General features: G+C 48.9%; 6 protein-coding genes across 6 annotated transcripts; 4 read left to right on the forward strand and 2 right to left on the reverse strand.

The window, feature by feature from the left end:
• Positions 1-34: 34 nt before the first annotated feature.
• Positions 35-821, forward strand: BKA67DRAFT_682204 (uncharacterized protein; the record flags this gene model as incomplete). The annotated part of the gene is made up of 3 exons (XM_046108945.1): positions 35-398; positions 513-632; positions 692-821. The coding sequence occupies 3 exons, from the start codon at positions 35-37 to the stop codon at positions 760-762; spliced, it is 555 nt and encodes a 184-aa protein (XP_045955579.1). The 3' UTR covers positions 763-821.
• A 4,148-nt stretch (positions 822-4,969) lies between these two features.
• On the forward strand, positions 4,970-5,996 carry BKA67DRAFT_539070 (uncharacterized protein; the record flags this gene model as incomplete). Its single annotated transcript, XM_046100576.1, has 3 exons — positions 4,970-5,201; positions 5,249-5,476; positions 5,527-5,996. 3 exons carry the CDS (start codon positions 4,970-4,972, stop codon positions 5,994-5,996), a joined length of 930 nt encoding a protein of 309 aa, XP_045955580.1.
• A 3,448-nt stretch (positions 5,997-9,444) lies between these two features.
• Positions 9,445-11,712, reverse strand: BKA67DRAFT_380299 (ssh-4). Its single transcript, XM_046096544.1, has 3 exons — positions 11,115-11,712; positions 10,714-11,019; positions 9,445-10,658 (listed from the first exon to the last, which is right to left on the reverse strand). The coding sequence occupies exons 1-3, from the start codon at positions 11,362-11,364 to the stop codon at positions 9,748-9,750; spliced, it is 1,467 nt and encodes a 488-aa protein (XP_045955581.1). The 5' UTR covers positions 11,365-11,712; the 3' UTR covers positions 9,445-9,747.
• Positions 11,713-12,686: 974 nt separating this feature from the next.
• BKA67DRAFT_380322 (uncharacterized protein) lies at positions 12,687-13,135 on the forward strand. The gene has a single exon (XM_046096545.1). It carries the CDS (start codon positions 12,758-12,760, stop codon positions 13,028-13,030), a length of 273 nt encoding a protein of 90 aa, XP_045955582.1. The 5' UTR covers positions 12,687-12,757; the 3' UTR covers positions 13,031-13,135.
• An 878-nt stretch (positions 13,136-14,013) lies between these two features.
• BKA67DRAFT_661995 (complex proteins associated with Set1p component shg1-domain-containing protein) lies at positions 14,014-16,741 on the reverse strand (the record flags this gene model as incomplete). The annotated part of the gene is made up of 2 exons (XM_046107921.1): positions 14,014-16,470; positions 16,559-16,741. The coding sequence occupies 2 exons, from the start codon at positions 16,739-16,741 to the stop codon at positions 14,014-14,016; spliced, it is 2,640 nt and encodes an 879-aa protein (XP_045955583.1).
• Positions 16,742-17,562: 821 nt separating this feature from the next.
• BKA67DRAFT_661996 (NADH2 dehydrogenase subunit 14K) lies at positions 17,563-17,952 on the forward strand (the record flags this gene model as incomplete). The annotated part of the gene is made up of 2 exons (XM_046107922.1): positions 17,563-17,596; positions 17,717-17,952. 2 exons carry the CDS (start codon positions 17,563-17,565, stop codon positions 17,950-17,952), a joined length of 270 nt encoding a protein of 89 aa, XP_045955584.1.
• Positions 17,953-18,458: the final 506 nt, after the last annotated feature.

The following is an 18,458-nucleotide window of genomic DNA, read 5'->3' on the forward strand; positions in this document are numbered from 1 at the left end:
CTTTATTCATATTCAATAACCCTTCACTTCCAGGATGCCTTCCCTCGCCAGGTTCTTCAACGCTAGCCTCCTGCTTATGGCAGCCGGCCTAGGCTCCGCCGCCCAATTCAGCGCCGAGCACGAGGATGGTGTGTATTTCATCTCGACGGCAGACTCTGGGAAAGAAGTCTATGAGAAGCTGGACTTTAATTTAACTCTTCCCGAGGGTCTTAAGCCGTCGGAGCAATCGCGCAAGCGATACACCTATCTCCCATCGGGCGCGTACGCCGAATGCGATGGCACTGCGGTCGACGAGAATGATTTCTATTCGATTGCATATGACAAGTTTTGGTTCTGGTGCTCGAACCAGGGCGCCAGCAACAAGCTGGGCAAGGGCATTTACGCCGTGAAGACATCAAGTAAGTAATGGTGTGCCGGCAGTAGCTTGCGTTACTAAGAGAATCGCACCCTCCCATTCACCATCACACATCAAATAAGAAACAATAGCTGACCTAGAATTTCTGTTCCTTAAGATACCGCTACCTTTATGTGCAATACGACACCGAATCCTTGCAACGTGAACGAGTGGTGGGAATCTATTAATACCGTCGGCAAGAAGTGCACTTCTTCTTCGAAGAACTGGATCGAGGGTGGTATGTTCAACTCCCTCTGCTATGATTTCTTATCACTAATGTGATGTTTTCAATATTAGGTTGGACGCAGATTCCTTCGTGGCACAAGTCTTATGGATTCACCGATGTTTATGCGAGCTTCTGCGTGTAAGAACCGGGGTATCAGTATTAGGTAGACGTTAAGAAGGCGAAATAAGAGGGGAAGAGGTAAATTGTCCAATTAATATTATATTATAACAGTTTTCGTTATTTTAATTATTACGGCTTGTTGTTATGAAGAATAAATAAAGGAGCACTTGTGCTGCCTGTTCACCCGTCGTAGCCCATGGTAGCCCAACGCCCACGCCTGATCCTTGAACGGGACAAAGAACAGTGTATTTACTTAAGGGTGTTGTAACCCCTAATCTAAACTCTGGCCCTCTTGAATAAGGCTGAATTGCTTATACGAATGTATTGAACTATGAGATATTTAAAATTCATCTACACCATTACTTTCCTGCTCGCATCGGAGACATTTTTGCACAAGGAACACTCAACGTTTTTTTCAGCGTTCTTACGAAAACCCTAAGCACACTTCTCGCACAGGCTATGAGTACGCGGTAGGCAGAGCTTGACCTACGAAACTGTTTGTACTGCTTGATCATTTCTTCTTCGAGCAGAAGTATGAAATTTGGGGGCAATTTGAAGTTAGTGTTCCATGTATGTGACTTGACCATTGTGTAAAGCCTCGTCAACAGGCATCATGATAGAGTGTACGAACGGCTTCTTCAGGGCGGATTGCTGTTTATAGTCAGTATATTTCACATCTGGCCCGCAATGTAGAACTTACGATGCATAATAGGAGGGTAGTTGTCGAGAATAAGCTAGATATAATCAATGGGACTGCAAAATTCCACGTCATTGGATGATATGTATCAATGTATTTACCTGATAATGAATAAGCCACATTCGAGCACGTCAGGAACTACCTCCTTCATATGATAGATACACTAAGATATTACCATGTACGCCCTCCATTGACTTAAAATGTCTGCCCGGTAAGCCATTGAGACGCTAGTGATGGGAGCAATTCTACGACACCAAGAGCATCTTTAAAGTGGCCAAGTTGTTTCATCGAACTCAACTTCCCGATCCTTTCATCGATTTTCTGCGATGGTCATATTCACTTCCCCTAGGTATATAGTCCTTTGCCGCCTCAGCATACATTTTTGACTTGATTCCATCATGCCCTCATGCCTGACGCATTTTACGATCAACTTACGAGATCCGAAATCATGGGCGAACATTTGACCATTCCTGTGATAGCAGTCTTCAGGCCGCATATACAGCTTGATGTGGGACGCCTTGCCCAAGCATTAATATCGACAAATCTGTACAGGTTGAAAGGTAGTAAAACATACCGGTACTTACCCAAACCCGCACAGATGGATGAAATCTGCATTAAACGACTTCTGCCTCACATCTACTTATAGGCGTCCAAGGCGACAAAAAATAGCCTTTTACGTTGACAGCAAGCCTTGTCGACTTTTTCTTCCTTGGCCGAATCTAGGTCTCGAAAGTGCTCAACTACGGAGTTTCTCATGATCATATCCGTATTACCGAGATCGGGTACGGTTTTCTGGAGCAGCCGTTCGATGTCATCTGGCTTGCTCACGTTGGCCCTTACGCAGATGGATCTGACACCTTGTGCTAAGGCTTGTCTGCCACTGCCTCAACTGTGGGTGCTGAGGAACCATATTTGATCACGATATCCCCTTTAAAGTCTGCAAGCTTGAGAGTAATTACCACTCATATACCGCGACTGGAGCCAGTCACTTGAATGGACGCCAATTATGGGAACACCCTTCTCGGACCTATTGCAAACGTTCCGACAGCGACCTTACCAGAGACTGGTTTATAAGAAGTAGAGCTCATCGTGTAGGTAACAAAACATAGGTGTAATCAAGTATAGATCAGTCGTGTAGATTGTGCAATTTGTTTAATATTAATTTTCCAAATCTGACGGCATGCGGATTTGTTCATGTCTTATGTCCACATCGGTTCTCGTGATGACAACGTATCTCTACTGTCAGATATCTGAATTAGCTTTGAACGATGCCATCGCTGAAGCAGATCGTCGATGTGGCGTATCGGAAAGTTCGTCGGTAAATGACCTAAATGCATTCCTCACCTACTTGAGCATACGAATAATGTATTGTCGGAATATACTCTAGGGCAAGATCCGGCTGAACACTGTTGGCGTCGTTGTGCCTCGCATCGTTTTGTCGCACCGATTTCATTTGTGCACAAAGGTGGCCTGTATCCCTACCCATATCTACACACAGTAGCTGGCGATCATTTTCTAAGCACTACAAGCCTACACTAACTTACTCGTTGTGGAAATAACGCGCTTGAACGGAGTCGCTTGCTGTTTATTATACATATCCCTGAAAACATCTGAATAAGATATCAAATCGAAATTCATGGCATTTACAAATTCATATGCAATCTTGAGCATGTATATGAATGTATCTTTATACGGCTGACCACACGACGTGTTCCGTGCCTCGGTGCTAGCCATCACAACCAGGTTCATCGGTGATACGCGACGTGCCAAAATGCACCTCACAAGCAACATGTGTAAATACCACCCAGGAATGCTCAACCCCTAACCTGCATCCAGCACATATGCACTAGAGAGCTCCTGGTAGTCGGGCTGCTCGTTATTTTCTGCGATAAAAGTTACTTGGTTTCTTGGCCGAAGGGCACCATGACACCCACCCCTGGCGTCACGATCACCGGAGCAGGAAGACTTAGCTCACCATTTACCCTATGTATTGTGAAAACAAGAAAACTAAAGAATAAAAAGGCTTTATTGGAGAACACAAAGAATACGTGGTGGTGTGTCTCCGTCCCACTCACGTCATCGAGCTCTCCACCCGCACTGATAGCTCTTCAGCCCTAACTGTGACGCCTACTTCGTACGCACTGATAAAGTTCGTAACTCATCATCGATAGTTTTTTGCAGTAAAGTACCAAAATGCGCCTATTCATAGTCGCTAATTCCAGATCTTTTAAGCCTGTTTGAGAAGTAGTGCAGCTTCCGCCGCTGGACATATCACGAACATTCCCATAGACCACCTCGTTAAAGATGGAAACGGTAGCAAACCTGAGAAAATCGTAGAGTCGTGAGACCGAGTCTTTGGGTACATAGAGAGCTGTATGAAAGTTCTCAAAGTGAGTAATATTGCCTGCAGAACGGCGTCAAAATGATTCCAGCTCACCTATTTGCTTTAACAGTTCGGCTTCAAGAACCCAGTTGTGTTATCTCGCTGTTTGATTTTTCCTGAGTGTGATTGGCGAGGGACTCATCTGGATGGGACCGTACATGCGGTTTGTTATTTCCTACATGTACCACATGGCGAGTGCTTATCACAGAGGTTTTTATTCGACGGTAATGGGGAAGAGACAGAGACTGGGACTTATATCTTAGTCTTACAATCGCTGCCAGACGGTGCAACAAGCTTCTGGAGGAACGCATTGTGGCACTGGTCGTCGTGGGTTAAGCATACTGGAATCAAGTGTAGTCTAAGATGCAAGTATTGGAAATATGTCATGACTTCGAATTACCATACAATAAATCGTATTTTGGACGAGCTGATGAGGCTACTCCGTACAACTTGACTCATGGTCGGGGCTTCTCTTATGAACGCCAGAGCAAAATTATGACTGGCGCATTCGGTCGTGGTTCTTGTGACTAGGTTAGCAGATTCCGATAATCAGCTACTTGCTTGGATATTGTATCAGAATGTCACCAGGAAAACCACGTCGGAGATTCAGCGTTACGTAAATTCGAAAATTTACGCGATTTGTACATGCCATACCAAACTGTTGCTTGACACACCAAACCAAAATATCAAGCAAGAGCAAATGCTTACGTTAGCAGGCGAGCGGCCGAAAATTTGATAGGGGATAACTCTTTATTCCAGCGTTTTCCATGGGTGCGACATTAGCAACGAAGCACATTACTAACCTCAGAGTCCTGGTGGTACACACAGACTTCCCATATTGTTACTATACAAACTTAAAGACTTTTTCTTGTGCTTTGGCGCTAGTCAATCTGAGAAATTTGGACATTTGACCGGATTAAGCTTACTTTCTGCCAACATGCCGTGACATTCCAATGCGTGAATATAACACAATGCAGTTACCAAAGTTGTGATTGAATGGAATCATTAGTACTGAACCACGTCACCCAAGCACTATTTAAACTGGCTTTCAGGAAAAAATACCTCAAGCCCTCAACTATCTTTCCTAACAACGCACCATTACCTTTACACAGCACCTCTGCGAACACGGAAGCATCACTTTGAAGTACCATGTCTGACACCCAGGAAGCGGAAAGTACTCTAACAGCGAAAAGATGGAGAGGACATGCGTACTTTTGGGCCGTTCGATTCTTGACGCCAGAGGAAAACGATCATTTAGGCGAACTTGCTGATAATCTGTATGACTCCATCTATCTAGTCAACAGTGAACATCGCAACGATGCTAAAAATTCTCTTGACGACGGTCTGAGAAATTGGCGTGCACATGCCCATATCACAGAAGGTATGACTTACCTGAAGTGCTGATTATGATGTAGCTTACACTTCCAGATCGAGTCGTTGCATACTTCTCTGCTCTCTTTCGCCTTTTTGTTTTCGGGTTTATTTGTAGATGCCCAGCTCCAAGTACTCACCAAGCTGAGACCTGCACAATAGAGAAGAGACGAGAAGTGATATGGCCTCGGCTTGAAGAAACCATCATAAACTTCCAGAATCTGAATGACCCGCACTTTCTGCAGCCGTCCCAGGTCACTGACGATATTATCGCGATCTGCGAAGGTATGTGGAATCAGCTGAATGTAGTATATTATTTACTGATGCTGGAGCAGACCCTGTCGTGGCTCCTCACTTTGTCGCCGGAGGCAAGTTCGCTCCTCAATTCGCGAATTTCCAGAAGTTTTGTCTTTTACTATATAGGAAGGGTATTCTCCAGCATTTGGCACCTGCCGAATTTGCCGTCAATGAGTTCTTCGTTAAAGGTATCAAGGCCGATGTAACATTCTACTGGGTATGTCAGTGGTTCATATATGCTTCCAGAGACATATTTGAGTCGGTTGACAACGCAAAAGACAATTGGATGTTATGGCACATGGACATAATTCAACAAGCATTAGTCTATAAGGCCGAGTTTAACATTGATGGAGATGCACTTGGCGGTCTACAAAAGTTGATTCTTTGCGGCAAGATTGCAGGAACAGAAATGAGGAAGGTCTCCGGAGCACTCTCTGCCCAGGTGCAACTCCTCGTGGACGGGCTTCACGAATTGCGAGATGATGTTCATGGCGGAGGCCGTGCATAACTTGGAAACGGATAAGAAGCTTATAGTTGTTCGAATTGGTGGATTCCGCGATGTCTTCAGACCAACAGAAGTGGCTAAAGGTATTCTGAGAATATTAATGTGTTGGCTATCCTGCCCCTGAAGGGGCTATGCACATACTCTGGTTTGAGAGTGACGTGGTAATTTCGCATCTTCTCTTCCGGCTAGGCAGTTAGCTCAACATATTTTACTTTGCCTCTTCTGATGCAGCCTCACGGCTATCATTGATTTTAGCGACTGGCCCCAGTGATACGTGGCAGCGGGGGGTCCTAAGAACTATGACCGGACATGACCATAGTGATATGAATCCACCTTACTGATTAGATAGATTAGATAATGGGCTCCGCAAGGACTATAAAATCACTGCATAGCTCCTTTCGAAGATCGATCTTCATCTTTCTAATATACACATTCACACCCCCATACATATGCATCACCCGGCCTAGCCACATAACAATAGTGTGTTAGAGTGGGGGCTTGACTATCCGATGATCCTGCCCCAGTTGCCCAACTGATTGTGCTGTTGGTTGTCTTGTTATTATCAAATGCTTTCATCGGTGCATCTATAGGCATCCTTACCTAGTGGTAAATCATAATTTCGTTAGGATGATTATATGGTGAGAAGTTGGACCATCACCAGATTTGGTCTGCGAGACTATCAAATCGAATACATACATACATGTACTACTACCAATAGCATTTTAAGGTTGGGCGCTTGAGATCCGCTCTATGATGTGATTGGTGGCTGTCATGGGGCACTTGGTTGCCTTAGGCCACAAGGCAGAATGTTACTGTGTAGCACACAGACTGACAGAGTGAGAATGCATGCCTGAACGGAACACAGTTTCACCCACATAAGTCATGCTGTCTTAGTCCAGTGAATACTCTTGGCCGGCACTCCCTATTACAAAGAAGCTTCAGGTTTTGTTAGTCTGTCTTTACATGTACACATGGCAATTTATTCAAGCCATTTCTGATGGTGTATATACTTGCATGAGGTCAGCAGCATTTCGTAAGAAAACAAAAGGGTAAGGATCAACTTTTAAACATTGAAATCTGGCAAGAACACTACCTATCATACTGTCACGATTGTAACAGAGCGATCGTCGACAAACTATTCTCTATAGCTGAATTGCACTGCAATTGTGATCCTTATAAAGCATAATCGTAACTTAGTCCGCCTGACTACAGGAGATGGGGCCCCCACATCTCTATATAATAGACGAGCAAAAGTCTCCGTATGCAAGTTCTTATTTTTTACCAAAAGTTATCACTTTTATAATGTTATAACGAGTCATAAAAAATGGTAAATATATCCAGTTTTAATTCCATTTATCATATTAATAATTACGGTTTAGCTTTTTTTTAATTTATCATAATGTTCATGGTATGCTTTGGAATGATTTTAATGCTCCTCGCTTGTAGGCATTAATCCAACGGGCGGAGACTTTTGTGTATCCTAGCCGTGTCAGCTCTACCGTAAGCCTTTCAACTCGTGACTTATAGAGCGGAGATAATCGGGGAGAGTTGTAAACGAATATCTATAGAGGCAGGTAACCTAGACAAGTATAGATCTTTTGCTATCTTTTCCAGATATTTCACAAAGTTTACTCGGCCTAACTGCTGGATGCAAGCTTTGAGCAGTACCATTCTAGATTAGACTAGTTACGAGTCCTGGAAGAGTATAGGGGTCGCACTACAAACGTTGTGTAGATGAGGCTCTGTCGATCATTCCACGAATGAGTCTTCTTGCAATGCGCATCTAACCCACACGAAGGGCAGAAGTCAAATGCAGTCATCCGACTCGGCTCCTCTAGTCTGTGTAACACGAGAACGAAGCTATAGGTTAGCCCAGTGCTCACCATCCCATTCCTCGCAATTCTCTCACGTGAATCTAGACTAGTAATTACATCAGACACGAATACTCGAATAATTGGTTTCTTCTGCAAGGACTTAGTTTCTCTTGCTCTTATACTGCACACCAGATAGCAATCCTGGATTGGATTCTTGTATGAGCTGTCACATAATCCATGAGAAAAATGACAGGTAGTTTTATTGTACCAAGCTTAACGGAAATCGTCGTCAGATGCTCCACACCGAATAACTATGCCTTATGCGCTGATCGTGAGTGCCATTAGTAGCAAGTAGGAATTTGGAATGACAGCTGTGTTTGATACGGCGGCGACAACATCTATTGAGAGACGATAGTCACGGAAACAAGCTTTGTGTTACAAGCTGTTGACCATGCAAGAATCGACGAAAATATTTCCCACAACATGCCACCATCTTACTGTCGTCCTGGTAGCGATGTGTGCGAGGTGGCATTTCTCCCCCGCCAAAGTTGCCGTACGTCTACTGCGATCTATAACACGCACAGAGGACGTGCGAGGGTATGTATGTATGCCCGTCGTAATTGTTCCCGGCGTAGCAACAATCTACCATTAACTTCCACCACAGATCCAACAGCGCTTCCATGAGTCTATTGCCGAAACCCGAGAAGGCTTCGCTGCTCTAAGCACAGTTGGCAATCGTAGAGAAGTGCTCCTGTTCCTTCGATATCAAGAACCTCGCTCGAATATTCGCACGACTACTGCCTCACGATGTTAAGGTTAGTTATACATGCATTGATTGTATTCCTTACGGTAGTGATTTCGCCACTCACTTATTCACTGCAAATTTAACACACACGAGGGGCCCACGAATGCAGCCCAGCAAACCACCCCACTATAGTGATGCACCGTCTGATCCAATGATCTGGTCTTTTAAGTCTTCTCGTCAATATGCCCAATGATGCCTCTACGACGTATGCCTCTCTTCACTGCAGTTTTTATCCACGCAAAGGGCACGACTCCAACGGCACGTGATGTGGAGTCAAAAGAGTAAACAAGACCGCGCCAATGCAGCAGCCTCTTTCTGACCCGCACTCGTGTTCGGGAACCACGAGGGAGGGTAGAAGCTGGGGAATGGTCTTTAGCTTTGGTAGATGAGAGCGTTATGTTCGTTGACATCATCATGGTAAGAAGGGCCCACAAAGCAGAGTGAAGCCTTTTGGCATGTCGGCAATGTATAGTGGTGCTGCTTGTAGCGACGCTACCCTTAGAGTCTGCCACTGGATTTGGATGCGGCATCGCTTTGCGCTTATTTGATTACCCGACATCTATGCCAGATAGAGGACAGCCTACGGCCATGGTGCCTTGAAACGACTGTCCCTACGCCGCGATCGCTCAAACATCACAAACACCCATAGTCGCAGAAGCCGACACGTTCATAGAAGCTATTGTATTTATGATAACAATGCTGCATGTGTTATAGGAGCTGGTATCATCCACCTCTTTCAAATGGCCGATGCCCATTTTCAACCAATTCGAGGTAGTAAGTATTTGCGAGAGGGAATGAACAACAAGACCCAATAAGAAAGCCAACGTTGTTTACCCTCTCGAGGTATCATCATCAGAAGAGCTTGTGCTTGCCCTTCCCATTCGTTCCAATAGACTTCCGATTCTAAAACCAAAGACGAAAAAAAAGGGGGGGAGGGAAAAAGGAAAATAAGGGATGAGCAAAAAACGACGGTTAATAATTGGAACTTTCGTTTCCATTTGCCCCTTTGCCGGAACGCCTTTGCCCGATGACTCCTTGGACCATAATGATGGATGGATGCTCCTCGCTACCACATGACCGAGCAAGACTGCAGACCCTGAATCATCATACACCCACCTCCAACCGACCACACCGCCTACGCGTTATTGTTTCGACGTCGACCCGTGGTAATGTCGCTGCGGCTCCTATCCCGTCCAGCTCCCATACGCAAGGCATCGCTATAGCTGGGGATCGGCGGGTTGTGGTTGTTTGATGGCCAGACTGTAGCAGCTGAAGCGCCCCGACTCCGTGCATGTCTTATCAGCGGTCTCCGATCGGTCTCTGTACTACTCCTCGACTCCTCGACGTCCGACGACTCTGGGCTGGTGTACTCGGGGGGAGGATGAGCAGCCTCGTGGAGACCAAGACCAACGACATCTACGGAAAAGTCCTCTGATGTGCCTGCGGCATTGCTGCTACCTTCGCCGGCCTCATCGCTGGGCACCAGCTGAGCCAACGATATATCCGTCGGGCTTCGCTGAGGCCCTGGACTTGTGGGTGGCAAAATCCTAAAATTGCCGCTCCTCGTCCTCGCATGACCTGTATCTAACTGAGGACGACTAAAAGTTTGGACGGATTGCGAATAGCTGTGGCCCCTAGCTGGCGATCCGGTATATTCGTCCTTCCGTCGACCAGATTCGAGTAGAATGCTGCCCTGTTCGCTGCCGTAAGGAGGTGGTGGTGCCAGACTGCCGGTCATAGGAGCCAGACCCCACTTCTTGACGTTGGCCTCGATGAAGACAAAACCAGCTTGTCCAAAGTTGACGTGCACGATGCAGGGGCCATTTGCACCTATGGAAGGGAAGAAGTTCGGAGTCTTGTAGCCGTGTGCGACGTCCTCCAGCTTCTTGCCGTTGCGCGTAAAGAAAATTGTTCCAGTCCGGGGTCGGTACCCGACGCCAATAACATCACCTTGGACAAGTGGTGGACCGTACGGTGTCGGGTTGAAGGGTTGATTGAGGCGTCGATGACCAGATGAAGTATACGCCACGGAGTATTTGTGGAATCCTGTAACGATTAGCTAGTCCAGCTACGGGCGAGGGAGCAAAATGGCACCACATACCTGGAAGCCTAAATAACGGATAAGGTTTTGTGGCCATGCCGATGCTGAGCGTTGTGCTCTCTGGTTTGTCGTAGATCTTGGCCTCCCAGTAATACACCTCGTTTTGCTTGGGCACAGGCAAGTTGCTCTGAACTGTGCATTCGGAATCGAAGAACTCAATCTCGGTCCTCCCTTCAACAAAGCAGTTGGCGATTTCGAGTTCCGGCTCGAATTCCCAGGCAGACACGCCTTTCTCCTGGATGGCTAGATATTGCGATAAGGAAATCTCGGTTTGAATGGACTCTGGAGGGTTCGCCTGGACAAATGCTACAGTGAAGGTGTATTAGCAAGTGTGCGGTGACACGATGTGTAGATGCAATAGAGTATCCGTAGACGAGGGCGGGAGATGAAATGCATCCTACCTTTGGCTCTCAAATACTCTGTCCGTTGCATGTCATCCATAATCTCCAGGGCCTCTGCCTCCTCCCTCGCGAATGCCTGCTCGTCGTCATATTCACCTGGTCGTCCAATGCGATCGAGGAAGATGCGACCCGAGTTCGTGTATCTGAAGAAGTAGATGATGAGGAAGATGAGGGCGATCAGGATGGCTGAGCCAAAGGATGAAAGAAGACCGATAATCACGCCGTTCATGGTGGGCGAGCTCAGCGACATACTCGTCGCAGCGTTGTATGATGATGGTAATGCTGCTGATGCCGCTGCCGCTGCTGCTCTTATCGGGCAGTTGTTGTGGGTGTGACGGTGATCACAAGCCTCAATCGACGTTGGCGACGGTGTCGAGTGGCGCTACCGTTCGATAGTGGTGCCGTCACCGTCGGGGGGGCCTGTCATTCGGCTCGCAGGTTTGAATCGAGGTTCGAAGGCCCCCGATGAGTGAGAGATGTCGACAGGAGAAAATCAAAGGATATAATCTAGTAGTCGAAATGAAAGTGCGAGGATCGACCTCGGGCGCAAAGCAAAAGAAACAGAGATGGCGGAATGGCTGGGTTGTTTGGACAATTGAGTTTAGTTTGAATGGGCGGGTTTGAATTGATCGAGGCCAAGTTCAAGTTCCAGTTCCAGTTCCAGTTCCCAGCGCAGCCACTTGAGTGTCGGAGAGGCCGGTGTGGAATGGAGCAAGGACAAGCAGCTGGCCGGGTGGGTGTGGATTAACTTGAGATCTGCTGCGAGCTGCGTCAAAAGATGCAGTGCGGCGCATGTGTGAGGGACTGGTTTTGACCAGGTTTATTTAACTAGAAGACCAGACAGACCTGGTGATCCAACCTACCTCTATATATTTTAGTCGTTATGAACTTTGGGGTCTGCGTCTCTCTGTTCCTACTCTCCGTATCGAGTAGAGAGACTAGTGTGAGAAATGAAGTGAATTGCTACGAATCCCCAGTCAATGGAAAACCGACCACTTTGGGTTTATGTCGCGTGCTATGTTGTGCTGGGTTCTGTCGACTTTGACCTCGACTTTGGCCTTGACCTTGACACACGATCACGGGCCTAGAACTCCACGCAGACCGCTGCACCCAGATGCAAAACAGCTGCTTGGGAAATGTCGCCTTGGTACTAGACTGGACTGCTACCTAATCAGGGCCCCCGTTTCTCCGATTTTGGATTCGAAGACGAAGCAGCAACTTTGGACGGGTGAAAAAAGAAAAAGGTAAAACCTCAGCTCGATATCCTGGAGCTGTAAGAGTTCTTGGAGATAAAATTAAATTGAATAAAAGGTTATTGCAACAGCCGTTGCTATGGGGGCCGAAATGGAGAAGAGGAAACATGCGATCAGCAAGAAAAGAAAGCAAGGCGACAGGCTGAAAGTGCGGGACGTATGACGAAGCCCGGGGAGGTGGTCTGCCACACAAGAAGAGGGATGATGGCTGAAGCGAGGAGACCAGAGACCAAAAACAGACGGGAGAGAAAAGTGGGACTGATCCAATCTCCAAATCTGCCCCCCCCCCCCCCCCCCCCTCAGCGCAGTCCCAGCGTAGCATTACTGTACAGCCGCTTGGGCTTTGCTTGATGAGCCGCGCAGTGGAGTGACTGGCTGCTGAAAGTTTAAATGTTAGCAAATCCGGCGCCATTCATGTACAACTCCTTATCTTGGTTGTGGGGAATCACAAGTACTCCCGAGTCGTCCGTCCCCTTGCCGGGTCCCGTCGTGCTGGGTTTAGACTTTGCTTTTCCGGGGGGGAGCTCAGCCCACTATATTCCCAAGCAAGCAGGCAAGGTCCTGTTTTGGGCGCCATGGGCGCCATGGGCGATCTCGACCCTTGCCAACGATCTGCTAATTATTACTATTTTTATGACTGACTGCTCAACCGTCTCTTCCTGACCTAGATTACCCAGGTCATAGCAGGGAACCGTGGTCTCGCAACGCAAGCCAGTCAGTATACTACCATGTTGGTTTTCAGGTTCAATGTGTCAACTTTGGAAACAGGGCCTGCTTATGTGCAGAAAGCGTTGCGCCTGATGAAACATGCCGCCCTGTCGCCTTGCTATTAGTGCACCATCATGCGACGCGCTTTCAGCTCTCCTATTCGACAATGCGCTTTACGACCGGTTGTTTCAGGGGCTGGCGTACCTGTCTCGCCAGCTCTTGTCATTGCCATATATCGGCTATATTCTCTGCTCAAGTTAAATCGCAAGTGTTCTTATTCTGCGGTTTCTCCCTTGGATTGGGTGAGTGTTATTGCTGTATCGAGAGGTCGTTGTCAGGGAGGCGAGCGGAAGGATTCAGCATAGCCGTGCAGTACGGCTTTCCATCCTTCAAACTCATGCAATCAAATGGCATAGATAGTAGAAACGTTCAAAGCTACAAGCAGACGTGCAATTGCTGGACAACTGGGCAGCTACCAAAACTCTATGGTCCTGATATATCCCAGCCTGTCGTGCTTAGTCGGTGTGTCACAGCAGATGCCAGCTATGTTCATCCATCAACAACACCTTGAATTGCAACATCACTCCATGTCATGATTCCAATGAGACGCACTTGTTCTTTTCGTAAGACTCCATGCACTCCAAGACTGAGCAGAGACGCTTCGGCGCGCTATCTACGGACGTCTCTCAACACCTGCATTGCATACTTAGGGGTATATGTGCCTTCGAACCAACTCCTTCAAGACAAAAATGTTGAACAAATGTAGCAATCCATCATCCGTATCATCCTTCATCAGTCCCCTTCGCTCGTACAAACATCATCGCCAGGCCACAATACATATCAAAAGCTTCACTAAACCGCAATATCTGGTTTCAAAACTGCATCGAGTACGAATAGTAAACCGGCAGTGCCAAGGATGAGCAGTTGTCCTGTCGAGGCTAGCGCGGACTTCTACTTCGTCTTCGACTACGACTGCGGTCTCTTCTGTCCCGCCTCATGTCGACACTGCGCTCCCGTCTGGTCCTTCTATCTCGATCACGGTCTCGGCTTCTTTCGCGCTCACGGCGGCGACTGCGGCTTCTGCTTCTGCTACGTCGTCTCTCACGTCTGTCGTCTCTGTCCCGATCCTTGTCACGATCCCGATGATCATCTCTGACACGGTCCTGATCTCTGTCGCGGCGGTCGTCCCTCACATCACGAACACTCGCATCGCGAACAGTCGCCCCGCGAACACTTGCATCGCGAATACTCGTACGACGTTCACGTTCTCGATCCTTGTCTCGGTCTCGGTCAGTGTCTGCGCGCTCTGTATCACGATTTTTGCGCCGGTCATCTCCCGGTCGGTACCGGTCGATATCATCTCCCACTTGAGGACCGGAGCGTTTGGCCTCGGGAGATCGTACACTCTCACTACGCTTCTCACTGCGTCTGTCGTCCCGTCTGTCGTCCCGCCTGTCGTCACGTCGTTCGTCGCGCCGTTCGTCACGTCGTTCGTCACGTCGTTCGTCACGCCTTTCGTCACGCCTATCGTCAAGACCGGGAACTGGCAAGCCTTTTTGACGGGCTTCGCGTTGTGCGGCTAAATAGGCTTTGGCTTCTTGCTCACGCTTCTTGATCTCGCCGACCTTCCACACCTCGACATCTGGCTGTTTGGTGGCGGTCGGAGGACGAGAACGTGATTTGCTGCGGCGGTCGCGAGTACGGTCGCGAGATTTCTCCCGTTCCTTGCTACGTACCCGCTTAGGAGAGCGGCTGCGCTCCCGGCGCTCAGTACGTAGACGAGACCGACTTCTGTCCTTTCTTTCAGTACGATCGCGTGGAGAACGGGATCTTTCAGGACGCTCCGGTCGATCACGCCTTTCCCGGTCATCACGAGCCCGTGATTTGCTGGGTTCTCTGCGACGAGATCGGCTTCTTTGCCTTCTATCCCTGGAGCGACTCTTCTCCCGTTTATCTCGATCATCACGGCGACGAGAACGGCTTCGATCCCTGTTGCGCTCTTCCCCAGGCCGATAGTTGTTCTCGTAGGCGAAGCGGCGCGGAGGAGAGCGAGTGCGTTCTCTGCGTCTAGATCTACTCCTATCTCTTCGGTCTCCGGCTCGGGAAGGACTTGGCTCCTTGCGGCGATCCCGATCCCGATCACGATCTCGACGATCATCATCTACTCCACGAGATCGCTCCCTAGTGTCGCGAGGCTCTCGAGTATCTCGACTGGATATCGCCACACTACCACGCCGCTCTTCTCCTGAGCCGACTGTCTTAGGAGCTTTTTGGGCGTCCTTGGATGTACTGCTCTCTTTCGATGCCTTCGTGTCCTTGGAATCCTTATTCTCTTTCGCTGGTGCTTTGGAATCTTTGTTATCCTTAGATTCCTTGGGCTCTTTGGTCTCCTTGGCCGTATCTTTGGAATTTGCCTTGGTAAGCTGTGGCATTTTCTTCCCATCTGGCACCGTTTTTGGTGAGTCGCGGCGAATAGGCTGAATGGCGGATGCTGGCTTCGTCTTCTTAGGAGGCGGTGCGAGAGCCTCGTCGATTTCCATTTCAGGTTGCGGTTCTGTAGTCCGTTTGCTCTCACGTAACAGATCCGCCAAAGCCGCGCGTTCGAGCCTCTCGAGTTCCTCCTTGGAAAGATTCTTCTTGACTTCTTCCGGCCTGTGTCTCTCCCGATCCTCCCTTGAGCGGCCTCGTCGTCTTCTCTCACGGCTATCCCGCCTGCGGCTACGGCTTCGATCGCGATCACGTTCCCTGTCACGGCGTCGTGATCTGTCCCTTGACCTGGATTTGGAGCGGCGTTCTCGACGTCGATCGCGAGAGATTCTTCTAGCCTCTCTATCTTTCTCACGTTCGTCGCGTTCCTTCTCCCGGGCAGCTCGGCGTTCGTCCCGCTCTTTCTGGCGCAGAACCTCGCGCTCAGCCTCCTTTGCTTCACGTTCACGTCTTCTGGCATCCCGCTCCTCCTGTCGTTTTGCTTCAGCCTTCTCGGCCTCACGCTCACGTTGTCTCTGCTCTTCGCGTTCGATCTTTCGCTTCTCTTCCTGAATCTGCTCCTCCTTTTCCTTGAGAATACGTCGGATGTGTTCCCGCTCTTGCAAGCGAGCCGCGGTATCCTGCGCATATTCAACATCTGTCTTGGCGCCCTTCTCCTGTTCGGCGAGAGCAGAGTCATGGCCAATGTCAGCTTTTCGCAGCTCCCGGATGCGATCCTCGATGGCTTGCACGTCAATGAGCTGATCAATGACTTCTTCCGCCTTCTGGTAGACGCCGGAACGGTCGAGTGCTCCGTCGATCAGGGCAGCAGCCTTCCGCCGGTCGAGTGTAAGGAGCTGGGACGGATTGCGCTCTAGCTCCTTTTCAGCCACTTCTAGAATCGATTTTGTGACCTGATTTTCGTAGTCCTGTGAAGTCCTCTGTCAGAACTGGTTCCATAAATCCCATACACACACATATACATGGGGAGGGAGGAGTGTGCGATGGACCACTTACACTTGCTTCAAACTTATCCCAGACCTGTTTCCGAATTGCATCGTAGCCTCCCTGCTTCTTGAAACTATGAGCAAGGTTTTCAATGGCGGTTCGCGTAGCGGTGGTCAAGGGAAGATCTGAAGCCTTGAATTTGCGAACGATGGGCGCTGGAGCATTCGGCGTTTGCTCAGCGGGTGTCGCCATGTTGAGGGTTGACGCTGATGCCATTTTTCAGGCAAATTGCAAGAGAGTAGGTATCGCAATACAAGAATGCTCCGCGTGATGTTTCTCCGGGACTGGCAGGATGCGGGCAAGCAAAAAGAAGAGTGCTAGGTAGCCAGGCGCAGTAAAAGGAAGTTGCAGCCGGCGCGCCAAATCAAACAGGTAGTTGCATGCCCGTTCGCATGGCATGCGCGACTGAAGGAGGGAGATGATTAAAAGATCGGATTCTGAAGGGAAAAGGAATGAACGAAAGTACTAAAGTGCCAACCAAGATGGACAAAGACTAGAGTAGATGAATTTCGTACAACACAGTAGGCAAGAAGTTAGGTAGGTTTAGTTGACACAAATGTGCAATTACTACTCCATACCAGCGTCGCATTTTCCTGCAGAGTCACGGGTACGGGTACGGTAGGCGCGACCTTTGGGCGTCGCCTTCCCTTTCGGCCCCTTGCCATATTAAGTTATCCTGCTCTTTTCCCCATATGAACCGAACCGAACAACCACTTCATCTGATCTCCACTTTTGTTCAAGTTAGGCAAAACTTCGGCCGGTGACAAACGGGCCCAGAGTCCGAGCTTCAACTTCATGTCAATTGACGCTCTTCTGATTTGACAGCTGCTCCAGGAAGCTCAGGAAAGCATTCAGAACTTGCGACTCCCGACCCCCCTCCCAACCCTCGATCAACAGCACACGTCCAACAGCCGGGACGGGGCAGCTTCTAATCCGCCTTCTCCGGCATACGATCGCTCGAGCCAATTGAGGCCATCACCTACAGATCCGCACTCTCCATCTCTCCCGACACCATGGTCTCGAGAATACTCTTCTGGAGCGGCTTCGGTATGACCCAACCTACTCTGCTCTACACTACCCTGGCACGGGTGCCGCGGTCCCAACTCCGCAGCAGCGCTGCACAGAAATATATCCCATAGCTGACCTTTGCGGTAACCCCATGAACAGGCGTCGCAGTCCGCGTCTGGCAGCTCGGCCTCGAGATGCGGCCCTTCTTCAACCGCGGCTCGCTGTGGGCGTACCCCGTCTTCGCCGGCGTCGGCGGCAGCTTCGGCTACTGGCTGCAGGGCGTCGACCAGCGCCAGACGGCCGTCCTCGACGACCGCAAGGCCGCCATCCTCGAGAAGCGCGCCAGGAGGGCCGCCAAGAACGCCGATCAGATCCACGCCGAGGCCGCGCATTAAAGGAAATGAGAAGAAAGACGCACAGAGCGAGGATTCTGTTGTAACCAACAACGACAATTTTCAATAAATCTATGGGATGGGGGATGACGCTAAAAGAAGAGGAAAAAAAAGGGAAGCTTCGACGAGTTTGCCAAACGATCCCGGGGAGAGAGCAGATTGCAAGAATGGGTTTGAACTGTGTACATACCGGCAGAATCGGCCATGCAGATGGGGGGCCAGTCTACAAAGATGGGCGAAGGTCAGAACCTTGGCTACTTCAGGTCAAATGAATCAAGAACATATTGAAAGTAATGGGACTCTCTTTCCACACAGAGAAACCTCTTCTTGGCCCATTCGTCACGTCGCGCTACGCCAGATGCTATTCTTCGAACAATTCACCGACATTACATCTTTCCCATAGATGCTGATGTTTTCGCACTGGCAGAGATCAAGATCACGACCCATTGCTGGGCGCCTGCGTCCTAGAGGTCGTTTTGTATCTCAACGAGGATGCAGGAATCAGTAGA

Source organism: Truncatella angustata (assembly GCF_020726525.1).
Source record: "Truncatella angustata strain MPI-SDFR-AT-0073 chromosome Unknown BKA67scaffold_7, whole genome shotgun sequence".
In the NCBI taxonomy this organism is placed as follows: Eukaryota; Fungi; Ascomycota; class Sordariomycetes; order Amphisphaeriales; family Sporocadaceae; genus Truncatella; species Truncatella angustata.